General features: G+C 40.4%; 1 protein-coding gene across 1 annotated transcript in view; it reads left to right on the forward strand.

The window, feature by feature from the left end:
* Positions 1–16,820, forward strand: part of rttn (rotatin) — a 283,502-nt gene that overhangs the window by 61,007 nt on the left and 205,675 nt on the right. The window contains exons 12-17 of the mRNA XM_085993987.1: positions 1,070–1,282; positions 2,496–2,608; positions 4,503–4,629; positions 6,394–6,519; positions 10,784–10,900; positions 14,204–14,343. Of these exons, the coding sequence (XP_085850113.1) occupies positions 1,070–1,282; positions 2,496–2,608; positions 4,503–4,629; positions 6,394–6,519; positions 10,784–10,900; positions 14,204–14,343 (836 nt within the window). The remainder of the gene's footprint in view (positions 1–1,069; positions 1,283–2,495; positions 2,609–4,502; positions 4,630–6,393; positions 6,520–10,783; positions 10,901–14,203; positions 14,344–16,820) is intronic.

A 16,820-nucleotide genomic window follows, 5' to 3' on the forward strand; every position in this document is an offset into this window, starting at 1 on the left:
TAAGAGAGACTTGCATTTATATAACACCTTTCACGGCCTCAGGAAGCGCTTTACAGACAATGAAGTACTTTTGAAGTGTACTCACTGTTGTAACGTAGTGAAACACAGCAGCCAATTTGCGCACAGCAAGCTCCCACAAACTGCAATGTGATAATGACCAGATACAGGAAACTTTGTGATATCCGGCACCGACGGGACCGAGCTGTTGCCGTTCCATCAAAACTGCCGGACAAACCAGCGCTCATGTTGAAGCATACGGAGCTTTTCAGCTCCATATCTGGCAACAAACACTGTTGCTTAGCAACAGCTTCTAAACAGTCGGCCGTACCTTGGAAGCGTCTCTGTAGCTTAGCAACAGCTTCAGAGAGACTTTGCAGAGCCTGACTGTTGGAAAAAAAAGCCACGAGAAGAAAAAAAACCTAACAAAACGGCTCCTGATTTTTGCCTGTGGATCGAGCATTCCGGACAATTAACCTCCGGATAAACCAAAGTTTCCTGTAATCTGTTTTTGTTATGTTGATTGAGGGGTAAATATTGGCCAGGACACCGGGGATAACTCCCCTGCTCTGCTTTGAAATAGTGCCATGGGATCTTTTATGTCCACCTGAGAGCGCAGACAGGGCCTCAGTTTAACTGCTCATCCGAAAGAAGGCACCTCCGACAGTGCAGCACTCCCCCAGCACTGCACTGGAGTGTCAGCCTAGCTTTTTGTGCTCAAGTCTCTGGAGTGGGACTTGAACCCACAACCTTCTGACTCCGAGGCGAGAGTGCTACCCACTGAGCTGTAGCTGACACTAAGATATTTGAAACACTAAATTAAATTAAAAGTGTAGTTTTTGCTGGAAGTAATTATTTTGTTCTTTCACAGAATCAAACCTGCAGCTCAAACAGCTTTATGTTTTGTGAAATTGACCATAAAAGTCAGATTAGAAGGTGTTTATGTAGCACTGAGTTAATAAACTGCACTTGGGGTCCATCCCGATAAACTATATAAGTTCCAGATTTTTAATGTCTTGCTGGAAATGATTATATTTGTGACTTACTTTAATTTTTTTTAATTCTCTCGTAGGCTAGTGAAGTTCTGCCAGAGAGCATTGGAAATGCTTTGTATCTTCTGTCTCTGGATGTCTCATTCCATTTGAGTTATCTCAGCATTCACGAGTCCATCACTGTCTACTTAGAACAGGTCAGCCCAGAGAGCTACAACATCTATAAGAGAGCCACAGAGGTAGCACACTCGATGGAGTATACATGTTCTTTTATCAAGGAGGTTGAAGCAAAGGTATTTACTGCTACTGTTTTATTTATTAGATCTAAAAACATTTGTTGAATTTAACTTTTTTTTATACAAGAGAAAATCTTATTTTTCACACAGAGCAATATTTTCATGGTACTGCTATACTTGAAAGAGTGCATTAATTTATAGACTCTCACTACAATATATCATCTTGAATGTGTTTTTGCAGCTCTGTTACTTTCAACCATTTAATTAGTGTATAGATATTAAACTTTAGGCCCTCTCATTGTAATTAAAAAGAAATGCTTTATGTCCTTTTGCACCAATCACCATTCCCCACAAGGAAGATGTTCCCAGGCATCTTCCAATGTCATTCATTCTGGCTTCAGAAATATTGGAGAGTAGCCTCTGCTATTTTTCTCCCGAGGTTTCCGTGATTCCTAGCTTGTGAACCATAAACACTAAACCTGTTTCTCGCAATTCTCTGTTGTGGTACATGTAATACTGATTTGTCATTCCACTGGGGGACTCCTTGGGTGTGACCATTTTAAAGAAAGAGAAGCGCGTGGCTAATGAAAAATTCAATTTGAAGTGTACTTATTGCAAATATGCAACTTTTTTTCTATTTTTATTCATAACTGTTTGGCATATGCAGCATGTTTGCAGTTACTTGATGTATTTGTGGAGTAACATTTATTAGTGTAAATCTTTGGTTAGATTTTGAGCAGAATTCTTCCTGTATATGAAACTCCATTTAAAAAAAACCATTTATATGGCAACAAAATAAAAAAAAGTCTCCATGAAACAAGAATTGCATGTTGATACTAATTATAGTATTACCGTTTTTTTTTAAAGCGTACATCAGTTGTAACCACTATTTTTGCACCAAGCAGACACATTTTGAACACACCAGGTTTATAGGTCATTAAAAACCTGTGAGAGTTGTATGTTTTCAAAACAGTTTAGGCTTGATGTTAAAATAAGATTTTTTTTGCAAATGTTACAACGTTCACAGACTGCTATATACACTAGTGCTTTTTAAAAATAGGGATCTTTGGCACTAGAGAGGCAGAGAGAAGCCAGAGCACCTACACATCACTGTCACAGTAGTGCCATGTGGAAATAATGCAGCAACTTTTTTGTGATGCAAAGTAATAGTTTGGCAACTTTTTTTTGTTTGTTTTCCATAGTTGAATAGTGATGGTTTTTGGAAAGTGAAAGGTATCTTCTTGACCTAATTGAATTTTTCTCTTTGTAGGGTGAAAGGAATCTTCTGGACCTGATTGAGTTAGCAGACCAGGCTGTGATCAGCCTTCCCTATCATCAGCAGCTACAGCTGGTCCAGAAATTTATTGAAATCTGCTCAGAAATGTAAGGAGTGGGGATTTCTCACATCAACTTCACATCTCCCCTAATAAACCTAGATGCAGGATTACGCTGAAGACAAATAAAGGCATTTTTCTGGATGCTGTTTCTCAGCAATAGAACGCAAGCAATGATCGCTTTGATTCATAGAATATGTTAAAATCATCTTCTTGGAATAGTTTAGCAAAGTTTTGCCAAAACTGAAAATGAATGTGATTTGTTTTGGTCACATAATTGTTGACAGTAGTTGAAGGGATGGTGCTCTCCAGTGCAGAGTGTGGTTGTCCTAAGACATGCAGACCTTTAGGCTACTTTATTATTTCATTGTAGGTGTCAAAACAGTTTGCACTGTCATTTAAAAAAAAAAAAAGTGTTATTATCTATTGTCCGAAGTGAATGAATTAATTATAAATTTGCTCTTATTTTTAATGCATTTTTGGCAGTAATTATTGATTTAACTTCAAATGACCATAATAGACCCTTTCACCTCTCTATAGATTTGTTCCTTGCCCCAATTTTTGCAAATTTATTGCCTTCAAACTCACAAGCCCATTCTCCCAGCTGAAAGGATAGGTCGACCCCTGGTGATGCTACATGATGTGACCACCAAAAGCTGTGGTGGAACAACCCAACCTCCCGCTCTTCCTGCCCTCTCCAGTGACAATCTGGCAAGTTTAGTTTGCTGATAAGAATTGAATGTTTCAGTTATTCAGATATTCTATATTAAATTCAAATATAATTCCACATCTCATTGAACTAAAGGTTCTAAAGCTTTTTCAGGGACAATGTGATGTTGGAGGCTAAAACAGAAATGTTACCTAGAGGAGTGTCTTTTGAACTAATATATATTCTTTTGCACAATTGTATATATTTGTATAAATAACAAAGTTTCCATGTTGCAATTAAAATAGGCATATAAAGATGTTGTGCCATAATTTGCTGCTAAAGTAACAGTGAGGCTAATGGCACTTGCCACCTTTCATGTGCAAACGGTACAGCAGCTTCAGGCGAGGAGCAGGTGCGCGGTTAAACTCAAATATCCAAAAGTTATTGCCCGAGTTGCGCCGCTCCACCGTTAGCTTTGCAAAAACAACATCTAGCTGTCTGCTTCCCCATTGAAATGTATTAAATGGCGTGAAGTTGCTGTATTTGCACGGTAGATACAAACTAAACTCGCCACAAAAAGTTAAGTCTTGTCCATTTCAGTCTAAGTACCCTTTTAATGACATGATAAATGTTAATTACTGCCAGTCAACCTCTTTGACACTCAAAAATTAACTATTACAAGTATGGAGTCTCATTCCTTCAGATTTTAATCATTATTGGGGATTTTAAAAATGTTAAATTTTAAAATTAGTTTTTACTTTTCCTTTGTGTCTGTTTGTTTTCTCTCTCTCTTAATCCAGTCAGTCTTTCTTTCTCTTGCTGTACCTGATTTGACATTGAATTCACCCACTCTAACATACATGTCCTTCTCAGTCGTTGCGCTGTTAATTTCACAACCCTTCAATCTGATTGGTTAAGGAGATACACAGTTGCTTGCCCTGTTCACTCAGGTCCCATGTTTCCCTCGATGCAACCTTATCAGCTCGCACTTACAGCAACTTGCCACGCAAAAAATTAAAAAATCTAAATGTGCATGGGCAAATCTAACTCACAGCAGATGCCGTTAGATGACCTGCCACAGCAAATTATGGCCCGATATATTTTCTTGGAGTAATATTTAGGAAAACTTTGGTGAAAGCATATATATTGAAACAATTTCCTATACTAATACTTTTTTTAATGCTTCTTTTGAAATATCAGTTGCTGTCATGTTTTATTCTGGCCAGAAAGGTGATGTACCATGTATGGGAAACTCTGAAGAATATTATTGCTGTTTGTATTATTTTTTTCACAGTTCCAAATCTGCACAGGCCAGTCCAATACTTCAAGGAGAGAGTCAGAAAGTGTTCCTGAAACTTTTGTCTCATACCTTGCCAGTTATTAAAGTCGAGTCTTATCGTTGCTCTTTAAACCTTGTGAAGGTGAGCTAAAACAACTTTGTTCTGTTGTTAAGTAGCTGTAGATTACACTTTTATAGATGCATTTAAGGGGAAGCTAGATAAGTACATGAGGGAGAAAGTAATAGATATGTTGATTGGATGAGATGAAGTTAGGTGGGAGGATCCTCATGTGAAGCATATACATTGACATAGACCTGTTGGGCTGAATGACCTGTTTCTATGCTGTAAAATTCTGTGTAATCTTCACTGGTGTTGTGTATTGGCTGAAGATGAGGCCAGGCAAATTGTGATGGAGACAGGGGCAGGCGGGGGGGGCGGGTGGCCAAGGCAGGGCAGAGAGTGAATGTCACAAATGAACTAGTGCCCATCAGACAGCAAGAGAGACGAGGACTGAGGGGTAAGGATGACAAAGGCTGCTGACGGAAGGCCTGGGCACTGAGGAACAGAGAGTCTGCTGGTCTGTTATGAAGATAATTTGAGACTTCGCTCTGTGTTTTTGTATCATTGCTGGGCTGGCTGTGAAGAATGAAGCCAAGAGCTGTCATGTACCTCAGAACATTTTTTTAACCAGTGAGAGATATTAGAATCACTGAATCAATAAGAGAGCTCAGTATGCGTCTATCCTGAAGTAATCAAAGCTGAGATGAAGAAATAACTTGACACCTTTCAGGACATCTCAAGAATTCACAGCCAGTGAATTACCTTTTGAAATGTAGTCACTACTGTTATGGAGCCAATTTGCACACAGCAAAGTCTTACAAACAGCAATGAGATGAATGACCAAATAATGTGTTTTTGATGGTGTTGCTTGAGGGCTAAATGATGGCCCAGAAACCGTAAGAACTCCCCTGCACTTCCTGAAATAGTGCAATACGATTTATTTTGCGTCCACCTGAACACGGAGACAGGGCCTCAGTTCTTATGACTCATCCGAAAGATGGTATTTCCAACAGTAGAGCATTCCTCAGTACTGCATTGAAGTGTCAGCCTAGTGAGGTCCTGGTGTGGGGCATGAACTCAAAGCCTTCTGACTCGCGCGCGAGTGCTACCATTGAGAACTTAACATAAGAAGCAGGAGTAGGCCATACGGCCCTTCGAGCCTGCTCCGCCATTCAATATGATCGTGGCTGATCTTCGACCTCAACTCCACTTTCCCGCCTGATCTCCACATCCCTTGATTCCTGTAGAGTCCAAAAATCTAGCAATCTCAGCCTTGAATATATTCAACGACTGAGCATCCACAGTCCACTGGGGTAGAAAATTCCAAAGATTCTCAACCCTCTGAGTGAGGAAATTCCTCCTCATCTCAGTTTTAAATGGCTGACCCCTTATCCTAAGACTATGCCCCCTAGTTCTAGACTCTCCAGGCAGGGAAAACAACCTCTCAGCCTCTACCTTGTCAATCCTCCTCAGAATCTTGTATGTTTCAATGAGATCACCTCTCATTCTTCTAAACTCCAGCAAGTATGGACCCATTCTACTCAATCTCTCCCCATAGGACAAAGTTGTCATCCTAGGAATCAATCTAGTGAACCTTCTTGCACCCACTCTAAGGCAAGTAAGATAAGATGAGCCTAAAGCCACAAAAAATAATGGATTATTATTACTGATGCGTGCAGTTCTATCAGAAGGTTTTATCGTAAAGGTAGTACAGTAATTTTATGCGTGACTATTTAATTTTTCTCAAGAATATTGTTCGAATACCATTGGCTAGCAAATATTGCTATGTAGAATTGGTCTTTTATTTGAAACACAAATGATTTTTATTTACCTTTTCTTATGAAGGATTGCTTGGGAATCCACAATGTTACCAAGGCAGTATCATCAATTTCTCAAGGTGTTCATTTCCTTCTCCATCCTCGGGTTCTGTATGAAATATGTACATTTGGCCTACAGGACTCTATAGAACAGGTACTTATTTAGATCTTTGAATGATTATATAAAAATTAGTGGGGTTGCTTTTTGATTGTGGGGGAATAAGATGTGACAAGAGGGGACTCATAGAATGATAAAGCACAGAAGGTGGACATTCGGCCCATCGTGCCTGTGCTGGCTCTTTGAAAGAGCTGTCCAATTAGTCCCACTCCCTTGCCCTTTCCCTGCAGCACTGAACATTTTTCCTTCAATTATTTACCCAGTTCCCTTCTGAAAGTTACTGTTGAATCTGCTTCCACCACCCTTTCAGGCAGTACATTCCAGATCATAAAATTTCTCTTCCTCTCGCCCCTGGTTCTTTTTCCAATGACCTTAACTCTGTGTCCTGTGGTTATCGACCCTTCTGCCACTGGAAACAGTTTCTCCTTATTTATTGAACATCTCTATTAAATCTCCCCTTAACTTTCTCTGCTCTTAAGGAGAACAATCTCTCCATGTAATTGAAGACCCACATCCCTGCTACCATTCTAATAAATCTACTCTGCACCCTCTCTAAGACATTGACATCCTTCCTAAAATGTGGTGCCCAGAATTGGACACAATACTCCAGCTGAGGCTTAACCAGTGATTTATAAAGGTTTGGCATAACTCCCTTGCTCTTGTACTCTGTCGCAGTTTACAAAGCCAAAGATCCCATATGCATTTTTAACAGCCTTCTCAGCTTGTCCTGCCACCTTCAAAGATTTGTGTGCGTACACCCCCAGGTCTCTCTGCTCCTACACCCACTTAAAAATTTTATCATTTAGTTTATATTGCCTCTCATCATTCTTCCCACCAAAATGCATCACATCACACTTCTGTGTTAAATTTCATCTGCCATGTGTCTGCCCATTTCGCAAGTCTGTCTTTGTCCTTCTGATCCCTGTTACTATCTGTTTACTACATTTCCGAGTTTCGTGTCATCTCCAACCTTGAAATTATGCCCTGTATACCCAAGTCCAAGTCAATAAAATATATCAAAAGACGCAGTGGTGCTAATCCTGACCTCTGGGTACCACCACTCTCACTCAATACTTCCCTCCAGTCTGTAAAACAACTGTTCACCACTACTCTCTGCTTTCTCTCCCTTAGCCAATTTTGTATCCACGCTGCCACTACCCCTTTAGTCCCACGGGCTTCGGTTTTACTAATGAGTCTATTATGTGGTACTTTGTCAAACACCTTTTGAAAGTCCATATACACAACATCAATCGCACTATTTTCATCAACCTTCTCCGTTACTTCATCAACGAATTCAATCAAGTTAGTCAAACATGGTTTGCCTTTAACAAATCCATACTAGCTGTCATTTATTAACCCATATTTTTCCAAGTGACATTTAATTTTGTCTGATTATTGTCTCTAGAAGTTCCCCCTCCACCGATGTTAAGCTGACTAGCCTGTAGTTGCCGGGTTTATCCCCCTCTCCCTTTTTGAACAGGGGTATAACATTTCCAGTCCTCTGGCACGATCCCTGTATCTAAGGAGGATTGGATAATTGTGACCAGAGCCTCCGCTATCACCCCCCTTGCTTCCCTCAGCAGCTTGGGATGCATCCCATCCAGAACGGGTGACCTTTCTGCTTTGAGCGCTGCCAACCTTTTAAGTACTCCCTCTTTATCTATTTTTATCCTATGCAATTTCTATACTATCTCGTCCTTTACTGCTACATTGGCAGTATCCTCTTTAGTGAAGACAGCTACAAAGTACTCATTTAGTACCTCAGCAATGCCCTCTGCCTCCACACGAAGGTCCCCTTTTTGGTCCCTAATCAGCCCCACCCTTCCTTTGACTAGCCTTTTACTATTTCTGTGTTTATAAAAGACTTTGGGGTTCCTTTTTATGTTACCTGCTAATCTACATACATTCTCTTTGCCCCTCTTATTTCCTTTTTCAGTTCTGCTCTGTACTTTCTGTATTCAGCTTGGTTCTCTACTATATTATGAGTCTGATATTTATCATAGGCTTCCTTTTTCTATTCATTTTAACCTCTTATCTTTAGTCATCCAGGGAGCTCTAGCTTTGGATGCCCTTCCTTTCCCCTCGTGGGACTGTATCTAGTCTGTACCTGAACGATCTCCTGATAATCTTTCATTCCAATCCACCTGGGCGAGATCCCCTTTCAACTCACTGAAATTAGCCCTCCAATTGAATATTTTAATGTTTTATTGTTCCTTCTACTTTTCCATAACTACTCTAAAGCTCATGATATTGTGATCACTATTTCCCAAATGCTCTCCCATTGAAACATGCTCCACTTGCCCCACTTCATTCCCCAGAACCAGATCCAGCACTGCTATCTTCCCTGTTGGGCTGGAAACATACTGACCAAGGACTGGACAATGAGGTAATAAATGGCTGTATAGCTCGAAGTAGAGACAGGAGGGGTTGAGAAATGGAAGAGCAGTAAGCTGAGGGTGACTGACTGCTGCTAAGAAAAATAATTTAACTTTAACAGGAAATTACATAAAAACTGAATCAATATTTCTTTGTTGGCCAATTTATTCTACTTAATCATCCGAGCCATGTAGAGCTGATTTTCATGACTGCTTGTATTGTCTGTCAACAATAAAAAGGAAAATGACAAATGTATTAAATATAGGTGACAGTAAGTGAAACACATTGCACCAACAATGTATGTAGTCCATGAAATGAAAACAAAAATCAAAGAAATAACGATAGGTGACAACAATAAAATACAAGGATGCCAAGCAACAATTTTGATTTGTTTATTTAAAACATTTAATAACTTATTCAAATCCAGGAAGAATTTTTATTTATTCACTAGGGAAAATACTTCTTTGTTGGAACTAAGGGATATTTTATTTACTGATTGGTTATAGAATCAATTGAAAGTAAAGGGCGGTAGCATTAAACTCATCGACATACTTAATTATTGATGGAATCAGGAGGGAGATGTGAAGATTATTTCTTAATTGATTAGTTAGTTTTTAGAGAAGAGAGGATTAATTTATTGATGATTTTGTGACCCTGTGTCAAAAGGTGAAGCGAAGCTATTGTTGAAGTAAAAACTGAAAATGCTATATATGCACAGCAGGTGTGTCAGCATCTGAAAAGAGAAAAGATGGCCTAAGATTTCGGCAATGTTAGTCTATCTTTTTTTCTTTTCAGATGCTAATGGATCTGCTGTGTTTTCTCCAGTATTTTCTGTTTTTATTTCATATTTCCTGCATTTGCAGTATTTTTTCTTTGTATTTCTGAAGTAAACTATGGAGTCAAACCAGGACAGAAATCAGTTTTCAATTATTTATTGATTTATCAATCTTTTCGTGGAATTGATTTGTAAGAGGAACAGTCTACAACAGCTTGCATTTATATACAGGTAGACTACCCTTTATCCGGACTTCCGAAAACCGAAACCCTCTAAAAACCGAAGGTTTTTTCGTTCAGCGTAAGTCGTGCGTACGAACGAAAAAACCTTCGGTTTTTAGAGGGTTCCGGTTTCGGAAGTTCGGATAAAGGGTAAGTCGTGCGCACGACCCCCCGCCGACCCCCCCCGCGGACCCCGCCGGCCCCGACAACCGCCGACCCCGCCAGCCCCGACAACCGCCGACCCCCCCGCGGACCCCGCCGGCCCCGACAACCGCCGATCCCCCCCCGCCGGCCCCGACAACCGCCGACCCCGCCAGCCCCGACAACCGCCGACCCCGACTGACTTACGCTGAGCGTCAGCGTAAGTCGTGCGCACGACCCCCCGCCGACCCCCCCGCGGACCCCCGCCGACCCCCCCCCCCCCCCCGCGGACCCCTGCCGACCCACCTTCCGAAATCCGAAATTCTCCTTTATCCGAAACTCGGCTGGTCCCGAGGTTTTCGGATAAAGGATAGTCTACCTGTATTACCTTTAACGTAAGAAAATGTCCAAAGGTGCTTCATAGTTGAGGGTCAGACTCGAGCAGGAGTAGGAGGGAAGTAATTCCGCATGGGATCCACTTTCACATGTATGCTGACAGCTTTACTTGTCTATGTTCCAGCATGTGCCCTTTCTTCTGTCTTTGGCTTCCTTTGTATCACACCTGCCATTCAATCTTTGCAGCAGAGCCTTCAACTGTCTTGATGCCACGCTCTGGAAAGCCCACCTTAAACCCTTTCACCTTGCTACCACTTTCCCTGCCCTCAAAAGCCTTCTTGAAACCTATCCTTTTGATTTCACCGTATCTTGTTTTTTGTGGTTTTGCCAAGAATGTGTGAATCACTTTTTCATTATCGCTAACAACACGTGTTCCTCTATTGTCCTACAGGTGAACAATGCTGCAAAGGACATCCTCATTTACTTAATGCAGGGACGCCTGGTAATGAGCGCTTTAAGCTGGAACAAGTTAATTGAAGCTTTATATCCTGTGATTCCAGTTCTGCAGGTAATGCTATATAGTTGTGAAGTAGAGATTGTTCTGTTTTTAGGATTTTACACAAGATATACCACTGGGGTTCAGTTTTGATCGCCATTCAAATGGACTTTGCACCTCAAGAACCAGAGTGTTGGTTTATTTGCAGATGTAGTGAAACTCGGGAGATCCAACAGAGAAGCCTTGCCACTGTATTCACTTCAATACATCACACGTTGCCACATAATTTACTCCTCTTCGATGAGGGGAATTAAATATACACTGTTGTTAGATTCAGGCTGTAGAACAAGAGACGAATTGCATTAACATTAGAATATAATGCTTAATTTTTGTCATGGCCAATATATTCAGTAAGTTTCAGTGGATACTTGTGTAGGAGTTCACCACTTACATTGATGTTCCCTTGCAGCAAAAATGAATTTGCGCCATGTTGTAGTGCATACATTTTACTGCAATGCTTTTTTTTCCTGATTTTGCTGCAGCAAATATAACTTGTGGTGCATCAGTGAACAAGGGGCAGCAGCTGCATGGAGTTTTCTTTTTATATGACACCCCCTCTGTGGCCAAGGTGAAGCAAATGCTCTGTGGCGAACTGGGCGATGTATGGCGCACAAGCAGCTATATTTTAAACTCTACATTTTTCCCATGAATTCCAGTTATCGGTCAAAATACCTTAGATGAATTTTCTGATGTCTCAAAAGTTACAGTCCACAGAAAGAATGGAACTGCACACAATTATAACCTTCCTAGAAAATAAAATACCGCAGATGCAGGAAATCTGAATCACAAACAGAAAATGCATTCCTTTCTTTACAGATGCTGCCTGACTTGCTGAGTGTTTCCAACATTTTCTGTTTTTATCTTATAACATTCCCAGCTTGTGACATGTGGTAAAATTCAGTCCAGAATAATTAACTACTATTCCTGTGATGTTTAAACTGTAGTCTTGTGATTTTTTTTCTCTCATTATTTCCTTGGACTCACGTCTGTTGATATTTAATGGCACCAAGATTTGAAATATGTAGTTATAATTAATGCCCCTACTGAAAATTGTATGTCAATGGCACAGTTAACCCAGACTTCAGAAAAATACGGGCTGATTATGCAACTTCTCTTGCATGTGTGTGAGAAACACCACGATCAGCATATTTATCACAATGTAAGAGCACCATTTTTTAATGACTTTTCATTGTCTTCTAATAGTTGTTCTTCTTGGTCCTGTTCCTAAAGTTTGCTTACAGATGAGAAGGTGTGAAAATGACAGTGTTATTTTGACTACCACTTAACGTGGGAACAGGAGTAGGCCATTCAGCTCCTCGCGCCTGCTGCACCATTCAATTGGATCATGGCTGATCTGTACCTCAATTCCATTTACCTGCTTTTGCTGCATATCCCATGATACCCTTCCCTCACAACAGTCTAATCGATATGCGTTGTGAAAATTTCAATTGACCCAGCATCCACAACCTTTTGGGAGAGTGAGTTCTGTTTTCTACTACCCTTTATGTGCAAAAGTGCTTCCTGATTTCATTCCTAAACGGCCCAGCTCTAATTTTAAGATTAAGCCTTCTTGTTCTGGATTCCCCCACCAGAGGGAATACTTTCCCTATATCTACCCTATCGAATTCCTTAATCATTTTAAGTACCTCAATTAGATCACCCCTCAACCGTCTAAACTCCAAGCCAAGTTTATGCAACTTGTCCTCATAATTTAACCCTTTAAGCCTCAGAAGCATTTTGGTGAATCTGCGCTGCACCCACGCCAAGGCCAATACATCTTTCCTGAGGTCCAGTGCCCAGAACTGAATGCAGTTCTCCAGGTAGGGTCTGACCTTGGCTCTGAAGCATAACTTCCTCACTTTGGTATTTCAATCCTCTTGTAATAAAAGCCAACATTCCATTAGACTTTTCAATTACTTTTAGTACCTGCGTACTAACTTTTAGTGATTTGTGTACATAGACACCTTAATCCCTTTGTGCCTCCAGAGCTCTTAAACTCTCGTCATTGAGAAAATATTTTGATTTGTCTTTCTCAGATCCAAAGTGGATGACCTCACATTCCCCACATTGACCTCCATCTGCCGCCATAGTTTTGCCCACTCACTTAGGCTGTCCATGTCCCTTTGTAATTTTCTCCTCCTATCAACACAACTTACTGTGCTTCTTAATTTGGTGTCATCTGCAAACTTGGATATACAACTGTCTATTTCTTCATCCAAGCCATTAATATATATGGTGAAAAGCTGAGGTCTCCAGTACAGATCCCTGCGGATCACCACTGGTCACGTCCTGCCAATCAGAGAACATACCTTTAGCCCTACTCTCTGCCTCCTACCCCCCAACTAATTACTATAACACAAAGTTGCTTCCAAATCCATGGTTCTTATTTTTGCAAATAATCTCGTGTACAGAACCTTATCAAATGCCTTCTGGAAGTCCATATAGACAACATCCATACATGCTCCCACCATGCTGGTGACCTCAAAAGATTTAACTGGATTAGTTAGACATGACCTACCCTTTGGAAATCCATGCTGACTCATTGATCAGCTCATACTTGTCCAGATGCTCAGTTTAGTAACTTCCCCACAATTGACATTAAACTGACAAGCCTGTAATTATCCATTTTCTTCCTTCCTTTTTTAAATAATGGAATGACATTTGCTATTTTCCAATCTTAAGACACAATTTCTGAATCTAGAGAGCTTTAAAAAATGATGACTAATTCATCTGCAATTTCCTCAGCTATTTCTTTTGATACTTGCAGTGGAAACAATCAGGTCCTTAAGATTTGTCTATCTCGAGTCCCATTATTTTTTCAATTACCAATTTTGTTGTCTATATTAAACCCACTAAATTCCTCCTCCCTCCGCCCCCCGGTGACTTTTATTTAGGAGCCCTTGTACAGCTGGTATTTTGTCCTCTTCCTCTCTTGTGATTTGAATGGGTTTTGACTGTGGTTCATAAAGATGGTTATCTTTAATATGGCTCATTGGCTTTTACTCTTGGGTTTTTTCCCTTTCCGGGTTAGTGCAATTTCTCAGAAACCTTGGATGCCCTGACACGAAATGCAGATGGTTTAGCAGATCACTTCCTTTGTTACTTGACATGTGTAGTTTGAGAATTTTGCCTTGTACTCTTATAAATGTACACACATTGTTAGTTCATCAGGATGGGATATATCACAGAAAAGCTGTTGATTAAATGTTACAGTTAAGACCACAAGTTTATTGAGTACCTGCCTTTGACTCAAAAAGGTGACTGTTACAGTTTTGAAGTATCCCCATACCCTGTTGTGTTCTGTGGTTTTTGTAGGGCTTTGCAACTACAGAAGGCCCACTAGGAAGCTGCATCCTTGCACTGAGTGAGCCGTGTGATGAAGCTGCTGCTGGCATTCTATCGCGGACAGCCAGGATTCGTGCATCTCTTCGACTTTTTATGAGCAAACAGCATTTGTAAGCATGTCTTAATTTATTTTAAAAGAAGCCACTATATAGCTCTGTAAACTTCATCAACTTAGAAAAGGGAAGAAGTTACATCTATAGAGTGCCTTTCATGTCTTTGGGACGTACCTAAAGCACTTCACAGCCAATGAAGAACTTTTGACATCCAATCACTTGTATTGTAGGGAAATGCAGCACCCAATATGTACACTGCAAAGTCCCACAAACACATATGACCAGTTAATCTGTTTTTAGTGATCCCATGGTGCTATTCAAAGAAGACCAAAGGAGACTTCTCACTGTCCTGGCAATAGTTATCCCTCACCGAAAATCACTAAAACAGATTATCTGGTCATTGTTGTCTATGGGACCTTGCTGTGCACAAATTGCCCACTGTTTTCCTACATTACAATAGTGACTTCACTGAAAGATATGTTGATAGGGTTAGTTGAAGTAAGGTGGGAGGAGGTCCATGTGGAACATAAACACCAGCGTAGATCAGGTGGGCCGGATGGCCTGTTTCTGGGCTGTAAAATTCTATGTAAAAGTACTCTTTGGAATGTCCTGAGGTGAGGAAAGGTGCTATATAAATGCACGTTCTTTCTTTTTCTACTTTCTTTCGTATGATTTCATTAAGACAAAAATGAGTTACAACAATGAACAAAGTTTCTTGGATTATTGTTGGGAGAAAAACTGAAACAGTTTGAAAGAATTCAGAGTCATGCTAGATAATTTCAACAGCGAGAAGCAGATGCAGGAGTTTACTTTTTGGAAAGATGTACTTTTATATTAAATATTAAAATCAAACCTTTAGCATCCTTCATCAGTGTATCATATGGATGCAGATATTTTATTCATAAGCTACAAAATGTTGGTGTAACTACAAATAAAAAAGAAAATTAGTCAAGATCCTATGGTGATCGGGTTGTGACACAGTTATTGTTGTACCAACGAGTTAGAAACATAGAAAAATAGGAGCAGGAGTCGGCCATTTGGCCCTTTGAGCCTGCTCCGCCATTCAATTTGATCATGGCTAATCCTCTATCTCAATACCATATTCCTGCTCTCTCCCCATACCGCTTGAAGCCTTTTGTGTCTAGAAATCTATCTCCTTAAATATATTCAGTGACTTGGCCTCCACATGCTTCTGTGGTAGAGAATTCCACAGGTTCACCACCCTCTGAGTGAAGACATTTCTCCTCATCTCAGTCCTAAATGTCCTACCCCGTATCCTGAGACTGTGACCCCTCGTTCTAGACCCCCCAGCCAGGGGAAACATCCTCCCTGCATTCAGTCTGTCTAGCCCTGTCAGAATTTTATACGTTTCAATGAGATCCCCTCTCATTCTTCTAAACTCTAGTGAATACAGGCCTAGTTGACCCAATCTCTCCTCATGCAACAGTCCTGCCATCCCAGGAATCAGTCTGGTGAGCCTTCGCTGCATTCCCTCTATGGCAAGTATATCCTTTCTTGGGTAAGGAGACCAAAACTGCACACAGTACTCCAGGTGTGGTCTCACGGTTGCACAATTGAGCTGTAAAATGCAGGTTAGCACAATAGGTCACATACTGGCTTCCCAATCTCACGAGGCTATCTGAATGAGGTGCCATTATGTAGTCAAGGTGCCTCCCCATAGGACAAGGGGACCTCCAGAACACTTCCAAATAACCAGCTGAGGTGCTGCACTGATTGGAGAAGTGTAGGAACAAATCACCTGCCCGGCTCCTCTGCTGGTAAATGGGGGAACATAGGAAGTTAATACAGGTAGGGGTGAAATTTTCCACTGCTTTTCAACAATAACAATTTACCTTTCGTCCTGTGTCCAGATGGAATTAAACATTTGAATTTATTTGTAGGAAAAAGTAGGAAGATAATTTATTTTTTACAGCGATTGTTTTTTTTTAAACTACTTGTTGAGACAATGCTTGAACAAAATGTGTACCAACTTTAAAAGTTTGATCTCTAAAAGAGACATGTGATATAACCAGATGAAAGGCACTTAGGAGTCCATCAATTCTTTGTCAAACAGTATACTGCACATAGAAATCTAATAATAGTAAAACTGTGAGAAGCAATGGAGATAAAATGACAGCGGTCCAACTGCAATGATCAAACAGCAGTGCCATGTAGGGTTAAGGCTACAACTCATCTCAAAGAATAATTGGATCCTTTCTTGTGCTTTAATACCATTCTACAGCCATTAAAATAAATTGATGTTTCTTGGACGTATTTGATATAATGCAAATCTCTAGCCAGATATGTTTTGAATTATTAGTTTGTCCTCCATCAATTTATTACAGAAATGGGATCATATTGTAGAGGCATTCAGTAAAGCAATAGCTTTACTTCTGCATTGGCAAAGCAAATTCAACGGTTGAAATTCTGAGGTTTTCTAATTTCTTCTACATTCCACTATCTTCCACATACCATTGTTATAGCCCAGGATGTCTCTGGTGAGAATAATGGGACAGCCACCCTTTAAGGCATTG

This window comes from Somniosus microcephalus, chromosome 7 (genome assembly GCF_052327205.1).
Source record: "Somniosus microcephalus isolate GS21.2 chromosome 7, FLI_Smic_1.0, whole genome shotgun sequence".
NCBI lineage: Eukaryota > Metazoa > Chordata > Chondrichthyes > Squaliformes > Somniosidae > Somniosus > Somniosus microcephalus.